Genomic DNA, 24,128 nt, shown 5'->3' with positions numbered 1-24,128 from the left:
CAACGCCTGCCAGCAAGGACGATGAGCAACGCCTGCCAGCAAGGACGACGAGCAACGCATGCCAGCAAGGACGACGAGCAACGCATGCCAGCAAGGACGATGAGCAACGCATGCCAGCAAGGACGATGAGCAACGCCTGCCAGCAAGGACGACGAGCAACGCATGCCAGCAAGGACGACGAGCAACGCCTGCCAGCAAGGACGACGAGCAACGCCTGCCAGCAAGGACGATGAGCAACGCATGCCAGCAAGGACGACGAGCAACGCATGCCAGCAAGGACGACGAGCAACGCATGTCAGCAAGGACGACGAACAACGCATGCCAGCAAGGACGACGAGCAACGCATGCCAGCAAGGACGACGAGCAACGCCTGCCAGCAAGGACGATGAGCAACGCATGCCAGCAAGGACGATGAGCAACGCATGCCAGCAAGGACGATGAGCAACGCATGCCAGCAAGGACGATGAGCAACGCCTGCCAGCAAGGACGACGAGCAACGCATGCCAGCAAGGACGACGAGCAACGCCTGCCAGCAAGGACGATGAGCAACGCATGCCAGCAAGGACGACGAGCAACGCATGCCAGCAAGGACGACGAGCAACGCCTGCCAGCAAGGACGATGAGCAACGCCTGCCAGCAAGGACGACGAGCAACGCATGCCAGCAAGGACGACGAGCAACGCATGCCAGCAAGGACGATGAGCAACGCCTGCCAGCAAGGACGACGAGCAACGCATGCCAGCAAGGACGACGAGCAACGCCTGCCAGCAAGGACGATGAGCAACGCCTTAACAGGAAGGACGACGAGCAACGCATGCCAGCAAGGACGACGAGCAACGCATGCCAGCAAGGACGACGAGCAACGCCTGCCAGCAAGGACGATGAGCAACGCATGCCAGCAATAACGACGAGCAACGCATGCCAGCAAGGACGACGAGCAACGCCTGCCAGCAAGGACGACGAGCAACGCATGTCAGCAAGGACGACGAGCAACGCATGCCAGCAAGGACGACGAGTAACGCATGCCAGCAAGGACGACGAGCAACGCATGCCAGCAAGGACGGCCTCGTTCGGGAACACTATATAAACCGAGTCCTGTCTTTGTTGTACGAGACTAGACTGAAAACCTTCTTTATACTTCTGTGGGATCTTATCACTGAAGATATTTCCTTAACTTTCCAATATTCCTCCCTAAGGGTTGGTGGTACAGTGGTAACACATTCGCCCCACTTTTTGCGAGTGATTTGGCCTAGGTTCGTGTCCTGGCCAGGACGGATTGACAAGGCGCCAATCCGTAGCTCTACGCCTCTGTTCGTCCAGCAGTGATTGGGTACCCTAGTTCTTAAAACAATTGGTGGGTTGTATTTTAGGAAAAACTAGTGGGTAAGGCTTACCATAAGATATGGGAAGGGAAAATTCTCAGCCTGATAACAGGAGTCAGCAGTCATCTGTTTCTTAACTTATTAACAACTACAGCTCTTGTCCATCACAGCAGCTGATTAATGTACCTTACTTCCTCCTGTGAAGTGGCTGCTTTCATGGCAACGTCGTTCACTGTGTACGTAGCTTCTGGGCCCTATCTGAGGATTTCTGAGAATGTGAATTCTGCTATAGAGGTTCATGCAAGTGAGATATTGCCAGTTTCTTTGAGGGTTGGTTGTTAACTGGCACTGCACCTGGGGTAGAGTTCTCTTTGAGGCTTTTTATTTCCACCTTTACTACTCTCACCTCACTTTATAGGCTGCTTTTTGTTTCTCACATCCTTCAGCTCCTTGTTGATTTCTCCCTATGTATGTATGAATATATGTATGAATGAATGTATGTATGAATGAATGTATGTATGTTTGTATGAATGTATGTATGTATGTATGTATGTATGTATGTATGTATGTATGTATGTATGTATGTTTGTATGTATGTATGTATGTATGTATGTATGTATGTATGTATGTATGTATGTACGAAAGGAAGGATGTATATAGACAGATATACATTGTCCGTATAATATATGCTAGCCAGAACAAAATAAACTCAGTCTCTCTTTCACTAAACTATTCCATATTCTGATGTAATTATCTTGAAATGTGTATAGTCTCTCCCTGGTCATCAATATTCAATACATGAGTTTTCTATGTTGTATTTCGTGAATTAATTAAATCGTTGATCAGTAATTCAGCATTGAATGACATTTTAAATCCTCGAATGACTGGTTTGCCCAGATAAGGTTAATCTCTGAATTTAATATTAAAAGTTAGACAAGCATGATCATGCATCATGCACCAGTGGGTTTTGTAGGCAGGAAAACATGAAGTGCAATGTCACAATGTCCATCAGGTCCGTTACTGAATGTTGGGAAATGTTAGGTCAGGAAGGCAAACAACAGCACTGCTGTTAGTGTGATAGTGTGAGGTCAGGCAGCGTGTATAGTGAGGTTAGTGAATAGTGTGAGGTCAGGTAGACGTCGTGCTGTATGATGGCGCCGTGTTGAATGATGGCACAGTGTTGCACGATGAGAGTGATGCATGATGGCACAGTGCGTCATGATTGCACTCTGATGGATACTGGCACAGTGTTGTATCATGGTAGAGTGCTGGATAATGGCACAGTGCTGGATGATGACACAATTCTGCATGATAGCACAGTGCTGGATGATGAGCCAGTGCTGGATGATGGCAGGGTGCTGGATGATGACACAGTGCTCCATGATGGCACAGTGCTGGATGATGACATAATTCTGCATGATAGCACAGTGCTGGATGATGAGCCAGTGCTGGATGATGAGCCAGTGCTGGATGATGAGCCAGTGCTGGATGATGAGCCAGTGCTGGATGATGGCAGGGTGCTGGATGATGACACAGTGCTCCATGATGGCACAGTGCTGGATGAATAGCATTGTTGGATAATGGCACAGTTCTACATGATCGTACAGTGCTGGATGATGACACAGTGCTGGATGATGACACAGTGCTGGATGATGACACAGTGCTGGATGATGACACAGTGCTGCATGATGGCCCAATACTGTATGATAGCTCAGTGCTGGATAATGACATTGTGCTGCATGATTTCTGAATGCTGGATGATGGTACAGCGCTGAATGATTTCAGAATGTGGGATGGAGGCACAGTGCTGGGTGATGACACGGTGCTGCATGATTTCAGATTGCTGGATGATCGCACAGTGCTAAATGATTTAAAAGTGCTGGATGAGCCATAGAATTAGTTAGGAGCAAGGGAGGAATCCCGATCATATGTGGCATTCTTCCAAGAAAGAGCGTTGGGAACGAATGGTTGTCGAGGGATCTTGGTGTCAATTGCCGGCTGGAAAGATATTGCAAATCAAATACAATATCTTTCATAGACAACTGGGAACACTTTTATGGAAGAAGTGAAATGTATGTTCGTGTTGGAATGCATCTATCGAGGGCTGGGGTTGTTACTCTTGCGAGCTCGTTGGAACCAGTGGTTAGAGGCATTTGTTTGGGTTTAAACTGTTAGTAGATAGTGGTATGGGAATTGATAGGGAGGAAGTAGGTAATAATAATATGTGTTTGTTGGAGAAACAAATTGGCAAAATGATCAGGGAAAGAGAAGGGCCTCAAAATAACAATTCACGTAGGGTATATTACACAAACAGTAGAAGTCTTAGAAACAAAATAAACGAGTTGAATGCTCTTGTCTGCACAGAAAAAATAGATATTATTGCACTTACTGTGGGGACCGACCTGTTAGATTTATATTTATTTAATTTATATGAATTTATATTTACGTTAATTTATATACTTCGATAGCAATTGGTATGATATTAAGTGGACTGTATTTCTGCAATAATCTCACAAATCGATCCTTACACATTGGGGGGGGGGGGGGGGTTATATTAAATTTATATATATGCAGCCAATCAAACTACAGTATTAAACTACATATATTGGTATACATTGAGGAGGTTCCTTATCTTATTGTACAGTAGGCTTAGTCCACCAGGTATAACTAGGATGTAGACACCAAATTATCCTCGTTTGAGGCTAGCTTCCATAACCCAGTAACTGATGTATCAAGTCTTGCTTCCTCTTCTTGTTCCTGTCAAAGGGCGCTAGCTGTAAAGCCAGAATCCTAATATATGACAGCTATATCAGAGAAAACACTGTATAATAGATAAGATAAGGACCAAGGCTTAATTACCTATATTGAGTTGATTATTTGTGTTCTAACCGGTTTGCCCTATATTTACTAACATTACTGGCCAGAAATGATTAGATAAACTGGTTTCCGAAAAGCACTTCCCTTGTGGTTGCTGACAGCGTGTTGATGATGGCAGAACACTACTCTGATCTCCATAACACTTCGTCCAAGAGAAATTATAGGAGCTGAATTTGCTCCACGACTCCGGTCTAACAACAATGGCTGACCACTCCCTACTACTGACGCTACTGGCTCACTTGTCTAGATGTCAGTAAGTGGTAGAAAGGTCACATTTACTTTATTTTGTTACTGATAATTAAGTAAATTTATATGTGATGTTTTTATGATGGTAAAAAAATCCAAAGACTAATGTATTTAAGAATAATTCCCAACACAATAGCTGGTGAATTTATAGTACTATGTGGCAATGATATCCCGTTTTCTGTTGACGGAAAATTCCACTACAAGCTACATTTTCTAAGGGTAACTTGTTTATACAACAGCAGCAGCAATATTATCTGCCTGTTGAATATAATATTATTAAATGGTGTCAGGTTTTCCGACACTTACCGAAACGTGGATGAATGTAGAAAATAGAGAACTATTAGCTGAATATCAAACAAATGGATTTAAACTATTTCCTATTTCACACAGATAGATATATAAGACGAGGAGGTGGAGTAGCCTTATATGTTATGGATAATTTGAAATGTAGTCTCAAAGAGGGAATCAAGACTGAGCCACACACATAAACTATTTGGATAGAATTAAACGAAAAAGCAAATAATATTATAATGGGAGTTATATATAGGCCACCAAATTTAGACAGAATGGAAGCAAAGCATCTATGGGATGAAATAACTAGAGCATCTAGATCTAACAGTATTTATGTCATGGGTGACTTTAATTTTAATGGAATAAACTGGTTGAACAAAACAGGGAATAATGAAGCAGAAGATTTTCTAGAATTAATTGACGTTTGCTTTCTTACGCAACACATTAAGGAACCAACGTGGGGAAATAATATTTTAGATTTAGTATTAACTAACAGGGAAACACAAATTAAGGACATAGAAATAGGGAGTGAGCTAGGGAACAGTGATCATAAAGAAATCAGATTTAGCATAGAATGAAATATATCTATAGTAGAAAATTCTGTTAAAGTGCCTGATTTTCGAAAAGCTGATTTCAATAGCCTAAGAAATTTTTGGAGTGAAATAGATTGGAATGTCTTTGGTATGGGGTGTGGGACAGACGTGAACCCAGCGACAGGTGACGTGAAAGGGGATTTCGATGTTGATTCAAAATATAATCTATTTACAAATATTCTAAGCAAAGATCATGAACGTAGTATACCATATAAATTGAATAGATCGAATACTAATGATCCAAAGTGGATAACAAAGGATCTGAAGAACCTTATAGGTAAAAAGAGAGCGTGGTACAAAAGGATTAAGAATGGGGAAGTCAGTTTAGAACAGGAATTCGCACAACTGGTTAGAAATGTTAAAAAAGAGATAATGAAAGCAAAAAGAAACAACGAAGTTCGCATAGCAGGGCAAGCGAAGACAAATCCTAAAGTTTTTTTTTCAGTTATATCGAACTAAGACTAGGGAAAGGATAGGTCCATTAAAAATTGAGACAGGTCAAATAACGGATAATGACGAGGAGATGAGTAGAATTTTTAATATATATTTTATATCTGTATTTACTAAAGAGGAAGTTAACAATATGCCTTCAGCCGAACAAGTCTATGTGGGTGGGGACGAGCACAGTTTGACTAGTTTAGCAGTTACCAGGAAGGATGTAATTAAACAAATAGTAAAACTAAAACCAAACAAATCCCCAGGGCCTGATGAAGTGTTTGCCAGGGTACTTAAAGAATGCAGTGAGGAGCTTTCCGAGCCACTGTCTACCATATTTAATAAGTCAATAGAGTTAGGCAGAGTGCCAGAGTCATGGAAGGTAGCTAATGTGGTACCAATTTTTAAGAAAGGAGATCACTTGCGTCAAACTATCGGCCAATTAGCCTAACGTCTATTGTGGGAAAGTTACTTGAATCGATAATTGCAAATACAATTCGTCTTCATCTTGAAAAACATAAATTAATAAATGAGTCGCAAAATAGTTTTACAAATGGCCGTTTATGTTTAACAAATTTGCTATCATTTTATTCCAGCATAGTTGAGGCAGTTGATAGTGGTAAGGATTGTGATGTTTTGTACCTTGACTTTAGCAAAGCTTTTGATACAGTGCCACATGAAAAACTGATTAAAAAATAGAGGCTCATGGTATTGGGGGTGCTATATTAAGTTGGATTAGGGCATAGCTATTCCAAAGGATACAGAGAGTTAGTATAAATGGGGTTAAGTCAGAGTGGGATAATGTTGTTAGTGGAGTACCTCAGGGCTCTGTCCTGGAGCCTCTGTTGTTTATAATATATATAAATGATTTAGATTCAGGTTTGAGTAGCAACATCTGCAAATTTGCAGATGATACAAAAATCGGTAGGGAAATTAACACGGAAGAAGACTCACTGTCACTTCAAGTTGATCTAAATAGGGTTTTGAAATGGTCAAAAGATTGGCAGATGCAGTTTAATGCTGATAAATGTAAAGTTCTGAGGCTAGGTAATGATGATAGAGTTACAAAATACGAGCTGTGTTGACATTACGAAGTCGGATTGGGAAAGGGATCTGGGAGTTATAATTAGTAAGAATTTAAAACAAAAGGATCAATGCATGAATGTTCGTAATAAGGCAAATAGGACACTGGGTTTATTAATCGAAGTGTTAGTAACAAGACACCTGGTGTGGTTCTTCAGCTATATCTTGCTCTGGTTAGGCCCCATTTAGATTATGCAGTTCAGTTTTGGTCGCCGTACTATAGAATGAATATAAATTCACTTGAATGAGTCCAGTGTAGGATGACCAAGCTAATTCCCCAAATTAGAAATTTTCCATATGAAGAAAGATTAACAAAGCTTAAATTGCATTAACTAGAAAGGCGAAGAGTTAGGGGTGACACGATAGAGGTTTACAAGTGGATGAATGGACACAACAAAGGGGATATTATAGGGTATTAAAAGTATCAATACAAGACAGAACACGAAACAATGGGTATAAATTGGATAAATTTAGATTTAGGAAAGATTTGGGTAAATACTGGTTGGGTAACAGGGTTGTTTATTTGTGGAACCAATTACCGCGTAACATGGTGGAGGTGGGGTCCCTCGATTGTTTCAAGCGCGGGTTGGACATGTACATGAGTGGGATTATATGGTTATAGATAGGAGCTGCCTCGTATGGGCCAATATACCTTGTGAAGTTACCTGTATTCTTATGTTCTTATGTTCTTATGATGGCACAGTGCTGGATGATGGCACAATGCTAGATGATGGCACAGTGCTGCATGATGGCACAGTGCTGGATAATGAAACAGTGCTGCATGATTTAAGAGTGCTGGACGATTTCAAAGTGCTCTATGATGGCACAATCCTGGAAGATAGCACAGTGCTGGATGATGACACAGTGCTGCATGATGGCACAATGCTGGATGATGACACAGTGCTGCACGATGGCACAGTGCTGCATGATGGCACAGTGTTGTATGATGACACAGTGCTGCATGATGACAGAGGGCTGCATGATGGCACAATTCTGGATGATGGCCAGTGCTGGATGATGGCACTGTGCTGAATGATTTAGTGTGCTGGATGGTGTAACAGAGCTGGATGATGGAACAGTGCTGGATGATGGCACTGTGCTGCATGATTTCAGAGTGCTGAATGATTTCAAAGTGCTCTATGATGGCACAGTGCTGAAAAATGACACAGTGCTGCATGATTGCACAGTTCTGGATGATGATGGCATAGTGTTGGATGATGGTACATTGCTGGATGATGGCACTGTGCTGGATGATGGCACAGTGCTGGATGATGGCACAGTGCTAGAAGATGGCACAGTACCGGAAGATGGCACAGTGCTGCATGATGGCACAGTGCTGGATGATGGCACAATGCTGCAAGATGGCACAGTGCTGGATGATTGCACAGTGCTACATGATGGCACAGTGCTGCATGATGGCACAGTGTTGGATGGTTTCAGAGTGCTGCATGATGGCACAGTGCTGGAAGATGGCACAGTGCTGGATGGTTTCATGGTGCTGGATGATGGCACAGTGCAGGATGATGGCACAGTGCTGCATGATGGCACAGTGCTGGATGATTGCACAGTGCTGGATGATGGCACAGTGCTGGATGATTGCACAGTCCTGGAAGATGGCACATTACTGGATGATGACACAGTGCTGGAAGATGGCAGAGTGCTGCATGATGGCAGAGTGCTGCATGATGGCACAGTGCTGCATGATGGCACAGTGCTGGAAGATGGCTCAGTGCTGCGTGATGGCATAGTGCTGGATGATGGCACAGTGCTGGATGATGAAACAGTGCTGGATGATGGCAAAGTGCTGGAAGATGGCACAGTGCTGCATGATTGCACAGTGCTGGAAGATGGCACAGTGCTGGAAGATGGCACAGTGCTGGATGATGGCACAGTGCTGCATGATCGCACAGTGCTGGATGATTGCACAGTACTGGATGATGGCACAGTACTGGAAGATGGCACAGCCGGTCGGGGAGCCGGTCGGCCGAGCGGACAGCACGCTGGACTTTTGATCCTGTGGTCCTGGCTTCGATCCCAGGCGCCGGCGAGAAACAATGGGCAGAGTTTCTTTCACCCTATGCCCCTGTTACCTAGCAGTAAAATAGGTACCTGGGTGTTAGTCAGCTGTCACGGGCTGCTTTCTGGGGGTGGAGGCCTGGTCGAGGACCGGGCCGCGGGGACACTAAAAAGCCCCGAAATCATCTCAAGATAACCTCAAGATAACCTCACGATGGCACAGTGCTGCATGATGGCACAGTGCTGGAAGATGGCACAGTGCTTCATGACTGCACAGTGCTGCATGATGGCACAGTGCTGGAAGATGGCACAGTGCTGCATGATGGCACAGTGCTGGAAGATGGCACAGTGCTGCATGATGGCATAGTGCTGGAAGATGGCACAGTGCTGCATGATGGCACAGTGCTGGAAGATGGCACAGTGCAGCATGATGGCACAGTGCTGGATGATGGCACAGTGCTGGAAGATGGCACAGTGCTGCACGATGGCACAGTGCTGGAAGATGGCACAGTGCTGCATGATGACACAGTGCTGGATGATGGCACAGTGCTGGATGATGGCACAGTGCTGCATGATGACACAGTGCTGGATGATGACACAGTGCTGCATGATGGCACAGTGCTGGAAGATGGCACAGTGCTGCATGATGGCACAGTGCTGGAAGATGGCACAGTGCTGCATGATGACACAGTGCTGGATGATGGCACAGTGCTGCATGATGGCACAGTGCTGGAAGATGGCACAGTGCTGCATGATGGCACAGTGCTGGAAGATGGCACAGTGCTGCATGATGACACAGTGCTGGATGATGGCACAGTGCTGCATGATGGCACAGTGCTGGAAGATGGCAGAGTGCTGCATGACGGCACAGTGCTGCATGATGGCACAGTGCTGGAAGACGGCACAATGCTGGATGACGGCACAGTGCTGGAAGATGGCACAGTGCTGCATGATGGCACAGTGCTGGAAGATGGCACAGTGCTGCATGATGGTACAGTGCTGCATGATGGCACAGTGCTGCATGATGGCACAGTGCTGCATGATGGCACAGTGCTGGATGATGGCACAATGCTGCATGATTGCAGAGTGCTGGATGATGGCACAATGCTGCATGATTGCAGAGTGCTGCATGATTGCACAGTTCTGGAAGACGGCACAGTGCTGCATGATGGCACAGTGCTGGAAGATGGCACAATGCTGCATGATAGCACAGTGCTGCATGATTGCACAGTGCTGCAATGATGACACAGTGCTGGATGATAGCACAGTGCTGCATGATGACACAGTGGTGGATAATGGCACAGTGACGGATGATGGCACAGTGACGGATGATGGCACAGTGCTGGGTGATGGCTCAGTGCTCGATGATGGCACAGTGCTGGATGATGGCACAGTTCTGTATGATAGCACAGTCCTGCATGATGGCACAGTTCTGCATGATGACACAGTGCTGCATGATGGCACAGTGCTGCATGATAGCACATGCAAACTGCAAACTGGGCAGAGTCCAGTTTGAGACCCAAATTTGTCAGAGATTTCAGACGTAGTAAAAAACTAGGAAAATAGTGTTACCGAGTTTCAGCTCTTGTCCCCTGCTTTAACCCCTTCTCGTATCTTCGTTAATATCCAATCAATTTCCCTGAAATTGAAAACCTTTATATTTCAGACGTAGGAAAATACATTAATTTAGTTACTGAGCTCTAGATCCTGTTCCCCACCTTTTCCCTTCTCATATATCTTTGTTAATACCTGAACCGCGACGTAGTAAAATCAAGACGTAGTAAAATCAAGACGTAGTAAAATCAAGTAACGTAGTAAAATCAAGACTGAACCAAGACGTAGTAAAATACATTAATTTAGTTACTGAGCTCTAGATCCTGTTCCCCATCTTTTCCCTTCTCATATATCTTTGTTAATACCTGAAATTTTTTCCAGAAACTTGAAACATAATTCTAACAGAGTAAGTAAAGAAAATAAAGTTACCAATATCAAGTTCTTGTTCTTCGCCTTAGTTCATTTGTATAACTTCTTTAGTAACAGCCCAAATCCATTGAGATTTTAAAACCCAATACATTTTAGATCCCTGTAAAAAAAATCAAGACATTAGCTGAGCTCCAATTCCGGTCCTCCACCTTAATTCATCAAGTTCGCTCCAGTCTATCACCTTCATCAAAAGTAAACAAATCCTCTCCTTCATTACCCTTTGTTTACTCAGCAATGTTATTCACACGGTAATAACAATCACAGTCATATCGCACCTTACCTTCAATACCCTTTGTTTACTCAGCTATGTAAATAGTCATTCACACGATCATATCAAACCTTACCTATCTCCATGCCCCCAAACCCTTCCCATCCCTTACCCTCCCCCCCCCCATTCCCTTATCTCCCCCAACTCTCTTTCGCCCTTTATCTTGCCCTCTCCCCCCTACATGCCCTTCATCTAGCCCATTCCCCAATTTATCCAAACCTTCAATAATTCTACAATATTTATACATTCTCTTTATATTCACTGTGTTCTTCACATTCTCTTCCATGTTTTCTGTGTTTACTCCATGTTCTGCAAATGTTCATCGCATGTTCTTTGTCATATTCACCATGTTCTTAGCACTGTGAATATTTTTCACCACTCTTCCATGTTCACTTTGTTCTTTGTCATGTTTTCATGTTCATTTCATGTTCTCTGTTCATTTTTTTATACTCATTATTCATGTTAACCACTAGTTCACTGTGTTATTCGCATTCTCTTCCAAGTTTTCTGTGTTCACTCCGTGTTCAACAAATGTTCATCGCATGTTCTCTAGACATCTCTTAAACTCACTATTCATGTTCTCTGCACATTCAAATCATTTTTTCACCTTTTTCTTCATGTTTTCCATTTATTTTGTCATTATTCATGTTCTCTGCAAGTTCATAACTAATTTTATCCATCGTCAATCAACTACAATAAAAGCCACGTTCATCATCTTTTCTTGTCAATTTTAACTAAAAGTATTCGTCAATCAACTAAAAAAACAGTCACATTCATCATTTTTCCTTGTCGTTTCTGAACTAAAATATTCGTCAATCAACTAAAAATTGCCATGTTCATCATGTTTTCTTGTCTTTTCTTAACTAAAATTATTCTTACCCTCAACTAAAAATAGTAACTTACTTCAGCACTTTCGTAACTAACAGTATATTTCATGGAGTAAGAAATATACAGACAAGGAGTCACAATACCGTGGCTGAAATATGTTGACCAAACCACACACTAGAAAATTAAGGGACGACGACGTTTCGGTCCGCCCTGGACCATTCTCAAGTCGATTGTGATGAGGGAAGGAGTTAAAGGTAATAAATAGGCAAGAGAGAGGCGAAGAGAAGAAAATCTTAGAAGTAGAAAAACAAAGCAAAAGAAATAAGAAATATAGTCAATAACACACTCAGAGACATCAATAACATACTCAAAGACAATAATAACACACCCAAAGATATCAATAACTCACTCAAAACACGTCAATAACACACTCAAAGTCACCAATAACACACTCTTCGAGACATCAAGGTCACACTCAAGGACATCAATGACACACTCAATCACGTCAATAACGCTCTCAAAGACGTCAAAAATACTACTCATATCCTCAAAAGTTATTCTCAGAGTCATCAAAAGTTAATCTCAATCATCAAAGTCATGCTCTAAGTAACCTTCGTGCATAAAAGCTATTTTCTAACTCACCTGCGTTCGTCAAAGTTGTTCTCTAACTCACCTGCGTTCGTCAAAGTTGTTCTCTAACTCACCTGCGTTCGTCAAAGTTGTTCTCTAACTCACCTGCGTTCGTCAAAGTTGTTCTCTAACTCACCTGCGTTCGTCAAAGTTGTTCTCTAACTCACCTGCGTTCGTCAAAGTTGTTCTCTAACTCACCTGCGTTCGTCAAAGTTGTTCTCTAACTCACCTGCGTTCGTCAAAGTTGTTCTCTAACTCACCTGCGTTCGTCAAAGATGTTCTCTAACTCACCTGCGTTCGTCAAAGTTGTTCTCTAACTCACCTGCGTTCCTCAAAGTTGTTCTCTAACTCACCTGCCTTCGTCAAAGTTGTTCTCTAACTCACCTGCGTTTATCAACGTTGTTCTCTAAGACATCAAAGATGTTCTCTAAGATATCTTCAGGCATTAAATAACACTCCCAAATGTAACTAGTTTATCTTTTCATATCAAACTTACACTTCTGTTAAAATATATTTTTTTAGTAACGTTGTCTTATAACTATTCTCTGAACAACAATGCATAACCTTACCTAACCTATTCTAGGCTAACATAACCTTACTTGCCTGAGCTAACCTATACTAATGTAACATACCTAACATAACTTACCCAAACTGACATGACCTTACTTACCTTACATAACCTAACCTAACCTATCCTAACTTAATGTAACTTACCTAACCTAACATAACTTACCTAACCTAACTTAACTTACATAACCTAACTTAATCTACCTAACCAAACCTACTTAACCTAACCTAATATAACTCACCTAAACTAACATAACTTATCTAACCTAACCTATCTTAACTAACCTAACCTAACTTACCTAACCTAACTTACCTAACCTTATCTAAGTTATCTAACTTTAGTCTCCATTGTGTAGTGGTAAGACACTCGCCTGGCGTTCTGCGAGCGCTTTGTCATGGGTTCGTATCCTGGCCAGGGAGGATTTACTGGGCGCAAATCCTTAACTGTAGCCTCTGTTTAACGCAACAGTAAAATGTGTACTTGGTTGTAAAAACGATTCTTCGCGGTAGGGATCGTATTCCAGAGACCTGCCCGAAACGCTACGCATACTAGTGGCTGTATATGAATGTAATAACTCTTGTATATATCTAAAAAAAAAAAATATCTTAACTAACCTAACCTAACTTCCCAAACCTAATCTAACTTAACTTACCTAACCTAAACTAACTTACCTTAATTTACCTAACCCAACCTAACTTACCTAACTTAGGTAACCAGATCTAACTTAAATAACTTTACTAACCTAACCTAACCTAACTTACCTAACCTAATCTAACTTAAATTACCTAACCTAACTTACCTAACCTAGCCTAACTTAACTAACTTAACCTAAAGTAAATAAGCTAATTCAACTTAATTTACTTAACCTAACTTACTTTGTTTTTTCTTCCTCCCCCTCTCTCCATTCCCTCTCTCTCTCTTCCACCCTCTCCCTCCCTCTCTCTCCCTCTCTCTCCCTCTCCCTCTCTCTCCCTCTCCCTCTCTCTCCCTCTCCCTCTCTCTCCCTCTCTCTCCCTCCATGCTCATGCTCCTTTGCTCTCTTGATTTTTTCTATTTTCAGTCTTAAGTCTTAGTAGATCTGACCCTTTAATACTGTACTTATAATAGAAAACAAAGAAATACAAGGAGGGAAGGTTAAATGGGAAGGTTAAATGGGAAGGTTAAGTGGGAAGGTTAAATGGGAAGGTTAAGTGGGAAGGTTAAGTGGGAAGGTTAAGTGGGAAGGTTAAGTGGGAAGGTTAAATGGGAAGGTTAAGTGGGAAGGTTAAGTGGGAAGGTTAAGTGGGAAGGTTAAGTGGGAAGGTTAAGTGGGAAGGTTAAGTGGGAAGGTTAAATGGGAAGGTTAAGTGGGAAGGTTAAGTGGGAAGGTTAAATGGGAAGGTTAAGTGGGAAGGTTAAGTGGGAAGGTTAAGTGGGAAGGTTAAGTGGGAAGGTTAAGTGGGAAGGTTAAGTGGGAAGGTTAAGTGGGAAGGTTAAATGGGAAGGTTAAATGGGAAGGTTAAGTGGGAAGGTTAAGTGGGAAGGTTAAGTGGGAAGGTTAAGTGGGAAGATTAAGTGGGAAGGTTAAGTGGGAAGGTTAAGTGGGAAGGTTAAGTGGGAAGGTTAAGTGGGAAGGTTAAGTGGGAAGGTTAAGTGGGAAGGTTAAGTGGGAAGGTTAAGTGGGAAGGTTAAGTGGGAAGGTTAAATGGGAAGGTTAAGTGGGAAGGTTAAGTGGGAAGGTTAAGTGGGAAGGTTAAGTGGGAAGGTTAATTGGGAAGGTTAAGTGGGAAGGTTAAGTGGGAAGGTTAAGTGGGAAGGTTAAGTGGGAAGGTTAAGTGGGAAGGTTAAGTGGGAAGGTTAAGTGGGAAGGTTAAGTGGGAAGGTTAAGTGGGAAGGTTAAGTGGGAAGGTTAAGTGGGAAGGTTAAGTGGGAAGGTTAAGTGGGAAGGTTAAGTGGGAAGGTTAAGTGGGAAGGTTAAGTGGGAAGGTTAAATGGGAAGGCGGGTTTTGGATAAAATATACACAAGCAGAAACAAATCTATATCCGTAAAGTTAGGTTAAGGTTATTATATTCAACAAAATATGTCCAACAAAATAAACTACATCTGAAAGGTTAAGGTAAAAGTCAAAGAAAAACAACAAATTATGTAAACCCCAATAACTACTCTAAGATGAAAAGAGGTTAGGTTAAAGGGAGAAGATAAAGCATATTTATATCATATATAATAAATACAACATATTAGCAGCTCGACGAACTTTAAGTAAAAAGGATACAAATTGCTTAAACTTTCATATCTTGAGGTTATCTTGAGATGATTTCGGGGCTTTAGTGTCCCCGCGGCCCGGTCCTCGACCAGGCCTCCACCCCCAGGAAGCAGCCCGTGACAGCTGGCTAACACCCAGGTACCTATTTTACTGCTAGGTAACAGGGGCATAGGGTGAAAGAAACTCTGCCCATTGTTTCTCGCCGGCGCCCGGGATCGAAGCCGGGACCACAGGATCACAAGTCCAGTGTGCTGTCCGCTCGGCCGACCGGCTCCCAATATCTAACGAATATCCATTTAAATGCTAAAATACCCTAACTAACAAATAACCCTTGAAATGCATAAACATCCATTTGAGAAATTAACCCTTGAAACAAGTAAATGCCTATATATAACAAAATCCTCTGAAAGTGCTTAAACACCCAGTCTTAAACAAATATCACTTGAAATGCATAAATGGCCATTTGAGAATGTAACCCTTGAAACGACTAAATGAATATGAGACATTGATTGATGAAACACTAAAAGACCAGCAGGAATATTTATGTAAGTTAGGTCATGTCTGGTTGGGTGAGTTGGACTAGGTAAGTTATGTTTGATTGGGTTATGTAAGTTAGGTCATGTCAGTTTGGGTAAGTTATATTAGGAAAGATACATATGGTGGAAGATGTTAGGTTATGTAAGTTAAGTTTAGTTAGGTTAGGTTAGGTAAGTTAAGTTAGATTAGGTTAGGTAAGTTAGGTTAGGTTAAGTTAGGTTAGGTTAGGTTAAGTTAGGTTTGGTTATATAAGTTAGGTTAGGTTAGGTAAGTTATGTTATGTTAGGTTAGGTAAGTTACATAAGGATAGGTTAGGTGAGTTATGTTAAGTTAGGTTAGGTTATTAAGTTAGGTTATGTAAGTTTAGTTAGGTTATGTAAGTTAAGTTAGGTTAGGTAAGTAACATTAAGTTCGGTTAGGTTAGTTAAGTTTTGTTAGTTAAGTTAGGTTAGGTAATTTAGGTTAGTTAAATTAGGTTAGGTTAGGTAAGTTACATTAAGTTAGATTAGGTTAGGTAAGTTTAGTTAAAGTAGGTTAGGGAAGTTAGGATAAGTAGATAGGACACCTATCCTATAGATAGGACATAGGTAGATAGTTAGGATAGGTAGATAGGACACCTGAAATGATATGGTGGAAGTGCTGATAATCAAAACAGAGATCCTAAATGTAGTTATTGTCCTTGTATATAAGTCACCGGAGGCAAACCCTCAGCAGTTTAAAGACCAACTAATAAAAATAGAACACTGCTTGGAAAACCTCACAAATCCAGCTCCGAACATCATCCTGCTTGGGGACTTCAACCTACGGCACCTGAAATGGAAGCACCTGGCTAATACAGTAATATCAGAAAGAATACCAGGAAGTAGCCTAAATGAACAGGCACATGCAAATGACCTGCTACGGATGTGCGACAGGTTTGCCTTAAACCAGCAAATAGTAGAACCAACTAGGAAGGAGAACACGCTGGACCTCATTTTCACAAACAATGATGAATTGATCAGGAACATAATGATTACAAATACCTGTTACTCAGATCACAACTTAATTGAAGTTATGACAACCATGGGGAGTAGACCTTCAAAACCAGTCCAGATTCACGGTGGAGATTTCAGCAAATTCAACTTCAATAATAAACAGATAAACTGGGAGCAAATAAACCAGGACTTCACAGAAATAAACTGGGAAGAACAGCTAGAAAATGCAAACCTGAACCAGTGCCTGGAAAAAATAAGCTCAGTAGCACTAGAAATATGTTCAAACCGGATACCTCTAAGAAAAAAGAGGAAGAGATGCAGATTGGAACGGGAACGTCGTTCCCTATATAGGCGAAGAAAACGAATCGCGGAACAACTTGAGAATCGCACCCTAACTCAAGAACGGCGAAGAAGGTTAGGTAGAGAAATAGAAACAATTGAACGGAAGCTACAAGAATCATACAAAACCCAGGAGAGGCAAAGAGAGCAAAAGGCCATCAGTGAAATAGAGAGAAATCCGAAATATTTTTTCTCCAATGCAAAATCAAGATCAAAAACCACATCTAGTATCGGGCCCCTGCGAAAGGGAGATGGAACTTTCACCGATGACAACAAAGAAATGAGCGAGCTACTGAGGAAGCAGTACGACTCTGTTTTCAGCGAGCCATTAAACACACTAAAGATTGATAACCCAAATGAATTTTTCATGGATATGATACCAACATCAAATCATATATCAGACGTCACCCTATCCAAACTGGATTTTGAAGAAGCCATAAACAGTATGCCTATGCACTCTGCACCAGGCCCGGATTCTTGGAACTCTATATTCATAAAGAACTGTAAAAAACCACTATCGCAGGCCCTCCACATTCTGTGGAGACAAAGCCTAGATACTGGCGTTATTCTTGATATACTAAAAACAGCAGAGATAGCACCACTTCATAAAGGAGGAAATAAGGCAGAGGCAAAAAATTACAGACCGATAGCACTAACATCGCACATCATAAATAATTTTGAGAGAGTGCTAAGAAGTAAGATCACAAAATACATGGAATCACAGCATCTCCATAACCCCGGACAACATGGTTTCAGAACAGGGCGCTCTTGCCTGTCGCAGTTGCTGGACCACTATGATATGGCATTAGATGCTATGGAGACAAACAAAACGCTGATGTAATTTACACAGATTTCGCAAAAGCTTTTGATAAATGTGACCATGGTGTTATTGCACATAAAATGCGTTCAAAAGGAATTACCGGGAAAATAGGCAGATGGATCTACAATTTCCTGACCAACAAAACCCAATGTGTAATAGTGAACAAAATAAAATCCAGCCCATCAACCGTGAAGAGCTCAGTCCCCCAGGGTACTGTGCTTGCTCCAGTACTTTTTCTCATCCTCATATCGGACATAGACAAGAACACAACCTATAGCACTGTATCATCCTTTGCAGATGACACTAGGATCTTCATGAGAGTAGGCAACATAGAGGACACGGCGAACCTCCAGTCAGATGTAGATCAGGTCTTTCTATGGGCTACAGAAAATAATATGGTGTTTAACGAAGATAAGTTCCAGCTCATGCGCTATGGAAAAAATGAAAATATAAAAACGGAAACCACGTACAAAACTCAGGCAAATCATAACAGAACGAAAAGGCAATGTAAAGGATCTGGGTGTACTCATGTCGGAAGACCTTACCTTTAAAGAACACAATAAAGTAGCCGTCACAACTGCAAGAAAAATGACAGGTTGGATAACAAGAACTTTTCACACTAGAGATGCTATACCGATGATGATACTTTTCAAAACGCTTGTGCTCTCTAGAGTGGAGTACTGCTGCACAATGACAGCACCTTTCAAGCTGGAGAAATTGCTGACCTGGAGAGCGTGCAGAGATTCTTTACTGCTAGAATCCACTCAGTAAAACATCTAAACTATTGGGACCGACTAAAGAGCCTAAAACTGTACTCCCTTGAGCGCAGGCGGGAGAGATACATAATAATTTACACGTGGAAAATATTAGAGGGGCTGGTCCCAAACCTGCACACAGAAATAACATCACATGAGACCAGAAGACATGGCAGGATGTGCAGAATACCCCCGTTGAAAAACAGAGGTGCAACAGGTACTCTGAGAGAGAAATCTATCAACATCAGAGGTCCGAGACTGTTCAACACGCTTCCACTACACATAAGGGGCATAACTGGCCGACCCCTCACAGTGTTCAAGAGAGAACTGGATAAGCACCACCAAAGGATACCTGATCAACCAGGCTGTGACTCATTCGTTAGGCTGCGAGCAGCCGCGTCCAACAGCCTGGTTGATCAGTCCGGCAACCAGGAGGCCTGGTCGACGACTGGGCCGCGGGGACGCTAAGCCCCGGAAGCACCTCAAGGTAACCTCAAGGTAGGTAAGTTATTTTAAGTTAGTAAGGTTTAGTTAGGTTAGTAAACTTAGGTTATGTTAAGTTAGATTAGACTAGGTAAGTTAGGGTAGGTTAGGTTAGTTATGTAAGTTACGTTAGGTCAGGTTAGGTAAGTTAGGTTAGGTTAGGTAAGTTGGGTAAAGTTAGGTTAAGTTAGATTAGGTTAGGGTAGGGTAAGTAAGTTAAGTTTGATTATGTTAGTTAAGTTAGGTTTGATTATGTTAGTTAAGTTATGTTAGTTAAGTTACATCAGGTTAGATAAGTTAGGTTAGTTAAGTTAGGTTAGGTTAGGTAAGTTAGGTTAGTATGGGTAAGTTTTGTTAGGTTAGGTTATGTTAGGTAGGTTAGGTTAGGTTATGTAAGTTAAGTTAGGTTGCATAAGTTATGATAAGTTAGGTTAGGTTAGGTAAGTTAAGTTAAGATAGGTTAGATAAGTTGTAGTAAGTTAGATTAGGTTAGGTTAGGTAAGTTAGGTTAGGTTAGCTTAGGTTAGGTAAGCTTGATTAGGTAAGTTACATCGGTTAGTAAGGTTAGGGTAAGTTAGGTTAGGTTAGGTAAGTTAAGTTAGATTAGGTTAGGGAAGTTAGGATAGGTTAGTTATGTAAGTTAAGTTTGATAAGGTTAGGGAGGTTAAGTTAGGTTAGTTATGTTAGGCTAGGTTAGCTAAGTTTTGTTAGTTTAGGTAAATAATGTTAGGTTAGGTTAAGTAGGTTTGGCTAGGTACTTTAAGTTAGGTTAGGTTATGTAAGTTAGGTTAGGTAAGTTATGTTAGGTTAGGTAAGTTGCATTAAGTTAGGATAGGTTAGGTTAGGTTATGTAAGTTAAGTTATGTTTGGTAAGACAAGTTAGGTCATGTCAGTTTGGGTAAGTTATGTTAGGTATGTTACATTAGTATAGGTTAGGTTATGTAAGTTAAGTTATGTTTGGTAAGATAAGTAAGGTCATGTCAGTTTGGGTAAGTTATGTTAGGTATGTTACATTAGTATAGGTTAGCTCAGGCAAGTAAGGTTATGTTAGCCTAGAATAGGTTAGGTAAGGTTATGTATTGTTGTTCAGAGAATAGTTATATGATAAAGTGACTAAAAAATATATATTTGAACGGATGTGTAAGTTTGATTTGAAAAGCTGAACTAGTTACATTTGGAAGTGTTATTTAATGCCTGAAGATGTCTTAGAGAACATCTTTGATGAATGAAGGAGAGTTAGAGAACAACTTTGATGAATGAAGGTGAGTTAGAGAATAGCTTTTATGCACGAAGGGGACTTAGCTAATACCTTTGATGACCTGAGATTAACTTTTGATGTCTCTGAGAATAACTTTTGATGTCTTAGACAATAACTTTGATGAACGAAGATGTCTTAGAAAGCTTCTCTGATGAACGAAGGTGACTTAGAGAATAACTTTGATGACTTAGAATAAGTCTTGATGGATGTGGGAATAACTATGATGACTCTGAGAATAAGTTTTGAGGACATGAGTAGTATTTTTGACGTCTTTGAGTGTGTTATTGATGTGTTTGATTGTGTCTTTGATGTCTTTGAGTGTGTTATTGACGTGTTTGAGTTTGTCATTGATGTCCTTGAGTGTGACCTTGATGTCTCAAAAGTGTGCTATTGGTGACTTTGAGTGTGTTATTAACGTCTTTTGAGTATGTTTTTGATGTCTTTGGGTGTGTTATTTTTGTCTTTGAGTATGTTATTGATGTCTCTGAGTGTGTTATTGACTATATTTCTTATTTCTTTTGCCTTGCTCTTCTTCCTCTAAGATTTTCTTCTCCTCGCCTCTCACTTGCCTATTTATTGCCTTTAACTCCTTCCCTCATCACAACCGACTTGAGAATGATCCATGACGGACCGAAACGTCGTCGTCCCTTCATTTTCTAGTGTGTGGTTTGGTCAACATATTTCAGCCACGGTATTGTGACTCCTTGTCTGTATATTTCTTACTCCATGAAATATACTGTTAGTTACGAAAGTGCTGAAGGAAGTTACATATGACTATTTTTAGTTGAGGGTAAGAATAACTTTAGTTAAGAAAAGACAAGAAAAGATGATGAAAATGGTTATTTTCAGTTGATTGACGATGGATAAAGTTAGTTATGAACTTGCAGAGAACATGAATAATGATAAAGAAAATTAAAAACATGGAGAAACAGGTGAAAACATGATTTGAATGTGCAGAGAACCTGAATAGTGAGTTTAAGAGGTGAATAGAGAATATGCAATGAACATTTGAAGAACATGGAGTGAAAACAGAAAATATGGAAGAGAATGAGAAGAAAACAGTGAACTTGTGGGGAACATGAATAATGAGAATAAAATTTGTACAGAGAACATGAGATGTAATGAAAACATGACACAGAACACAGTGAACATGGTAGAGTGGTGAAAAATATGAATTGAACATGACAAAGAACACAGAACATGTAAGAAAAAATGCGATGAACACAGTGAAGAATATGCTAAGAACATGGTGAAAATGACAAAGAACATGGTGAATATGACAAAGAACACGGTAAATATGACAAAGAACATGCGATTAATATTTCCAGAACATGGAGTGTACACAGAAAACATGGAAGAGAATGCCAAGAACACAGTAAATATAGAGAGAATATAATGACTAAACCACACACTAGAAAGTTAAGGGACGACGACGTTTCGGTCACAACAAGAACACAAAAGAAGTGTTAAGTCTGCAGACACAATCAATGCTCTCTTCTGTCATGTTTAGGATCCTAATCATCCTATTGATTGGTCTTCCTCCAAAATAATCTTTCTTGCTGTACCCTACACAGACGCCGTCTTATTGAGTCGGCTCTAATACACAACGTCCCTGACATGAACTTGAGTCCTGGCTTTGTTGCTGTTGACTCTTCCCTTTCACAGTATATACACATATGCTCCAAACTTTCTAACAAACGTGACCTAACATAAGTTTACCCTTCTGTTTATCTTTCTTTCTCTTTCCTTTTTTTTTCTTTCCATTGTTTTCTCTTACGATCCCTTGTTTATTCCTATTACTATCCCCATCTTATTCCTATTACTTTCCCCTTCTTATTGGGTGGTTATAAATAGGAGCTGCCTCGTATAGGCCAATATGCCTTCTCCAGTTACCTTTGTTCTTGTGTTTCTATCTTCTTATTCCTGTTACTATACCCCATTATTCCACCTTACCTTTCCTACTTTTTGCCTTGCTCTTCTTCCTCTAAGATTTTCTTCTCCTCACCTCTCTCTTGCCTATTTATTGTCTTTAACTCCTTCCCTCATCACAATCAACTTGAGAATGGTCCAGGACGGACCGAAACGTCGTCGACCCTTCACTTTCTAGTGTGTGGTTTAGTCAATATATTTCAGCCAAATTATTGTGACTCCTCGTCTGCATAGAGAGAATATACAAGTACAGTAGGATTATTGAAGGTTTGGATAAGTTGGGGAATGGGCGAGAGGAAGGGGGAGTAGGGGGTGATGGCAAGATGAAGGGGGAAAGTAAGGGGGGAGAGAGCGAAAGAGTTGAAGGAGGTAAGGGGAGGGGGGGGCAAGTTATGGGAAGGGTTTGGGGTGTGGAAGAAGGTAAAATGTGATATGACCGTGTGAATGACAATTTACATAGCTGAGTAAACAAAGGGTATTGAAGGTTAGGTGTGATATGACTGTGTGATTTTTATTACCGTGTGAATGACATTGCTGAGTAAACGAAGGGTAATGAAGGAGAGGATTTGTTTACTTTTGATAAAGGTGATAGATTGGAGCGGACTTAATGAACTAAGGTGGAGGACCGGAATGGGAACTAAGCTCTAATTCCCGGATTGAAATTGGATTTATTTTACAAGGGTCTGAAATGTATTGGGTTTTAAAATCTCAGGGGATTTTGGGTTGTTACTAAAGAAGCTATACAAATGAACTAAGGCGAAGAACGAGAACAAAAGATTGGTAACTCTATTTTCTTTACTTAGTTAGATGTATGTCAGCAATAAATTTTGGGAAAATTGTTCAGGAATTAACGAAGATATGAGAGGGGGATAAGGTGGGGGACAGGAGATGGAGTTCAGTAACTAAATTAATGTATTTACTGCATCTGAAATATAGCTGTTTTAAATGTCAGGGAAATTGATTGGGTGTTAACGAAGATACGAGAGAGGTTTAAAGACAGGAGCTGAAACTTGGTAACACTTTTTTCTTTTACTACGTACGAAATATGACTGAAAAATATGAAATAATAAAATTGGGCTGTTAGTATCGAAAATGCACTTAAAAACACGGTCTCTGACAAATTGGGTCTCAAAGTGGGTCTCTGACTATTTTTGGTCAGAAAATGGTCTTTTTGTCATATTTCGGTCTATTAATTGGTCTCTGTCAAATTTTGGACTTAAAGGGATCTCCGGTTAAAATTGGTCTGAAAATGGTCGTGGTCAAATTCTGGTCTTCTAATGGACTCTGAATAATTTTCGGTCTTTTACAGGTGAAACAGCCGTAAGAAGATAAAAACTAAAAATTTACTGCTATAACGTCTAATTTTCATAACAAAACCTCTAAGAACATATTTTCTTAAAATGGTCTTTTTTGAATAATTTCGGTCTTAAATTCTTTAAGAAAATCCTATGATTATATGAGCTCTGAAATATTTTCACAAAACTGAACTCGGAAAAATTTTGAATTTCTCCTATAAGAACACTTTAACTCCAAATCAAGCCCTTTTGCTCTGAATTTCCTCCATAAGAACTCTTTAACTCCAAATGTGTGACACCCTCCCCCCCCAAAAAAAAAGAAATTGACTGTAGAGTTTATTTTCAAAAAGAAGGGA

General features: G+C 40.9%; 3 protein-coding genes across 3 annotated transcripts; all 3 read left to right on the top strand.

Moving 5' to 3' along the window:
- The first annotated feature begins 463 nt into the window (after positions 1-463).
- LOC138372604 (uncharacterized) lies at positions 464-904 on the top strand. Its single transcript, XM_069338094.1, has one exon. The coding sequence runs from the start codon at positions 464-466 to the stop codon at positions 902-904; it is 441 nt and encodes a 146-aa protein (XP_069194195.1).
- A 1,604-nt stretch (positions 905-2,508) lies between these two features.
- Positions 2,509-2,889, top strand: LOC138372603 (cerebellar degeneration-related antigen 1-like). The gene has a single exon (XM_069338093.1). It carries the CDS (start codon positions 2,509-2,511, stop codon positions 2,887-2,889), a length of 381 nt encoding a protein of 126 aa, XP_069194194.1.
- Positions 2,890-7,566: 4,677 nt separating this feature from the next.
- LOC123760448 (uncharacterized) lies at positions 7,567-10,378 on the top strand. The gene is made up of 4 exons (XM_069338092.1): positions 7,567-7,849; positions 7,908-8,813; positions 9,104-9,984; positions 10,094-10,378. Exons 1-4 carry the CDS (start codon positions 7,567-7,569, stop codon positions 10,376-10,378), a joined length of 2,355 nt encoding a protein of 784 aa, XP_069194193.1.
- The last annotated feature ends 13,750 nt before the right edge of the window (positions 10,379-24,128 follow it).

This window comes from Procambarus clarkii, chromosome 39 (assembly GCF_040958095.1).
Source record: "Procambarus clarkii isolate CNS0578487 chromosome 39, FALCON_Pclarkii_2.0, whole genome shotgun sequence".
Taxonomy (NCBI): Eukaryota; Metazoa; Arthropoda; class Malacostraca; order Decapoda; family Cambaridae; genus Procambarus; species Procambarus clarkii.
Note: the sequence above shows the minus strand (reverse complement) of the source record. Positions and strands in the feature narration are given on the sequence as shown.

Coding starts and splice junctions, on each gene's coding strand:
- LOC138372604 (XM_069338094.1), top strand. CDS start 464: ATGAGCAACGCCTGCCAGCAAGGACGACGAGCAACGCATGCCAGCAAG.
- LOC123760448 (XM_069338092.1), top strand. CDS start 7,567: ATGCTAGATGATGGCACAGTGCTGCATGATGGCACAGTGCTGGATAAT. Junction 7,850..7,907: donor TGGCACAATTCTGGATGATG/GCCAGTGCTGGA, acceptor ATGGTGTAACAG/AGCTGGATGATGGAACAGTG. Junction 8,814..9,103: donor ACTGGAAGATGGCACAGCCG/GTCGGGGAGCCG, acceptor ATGATGGCACAG/TGCTGGAAGATGGCACAGTG.
- LOC138372603 (XM_069338093.1), top strand. CDS start 2,509: ATGAGAGTGATGCATGATGGCACAGTGCGTCATGATTGCACTCTGATG.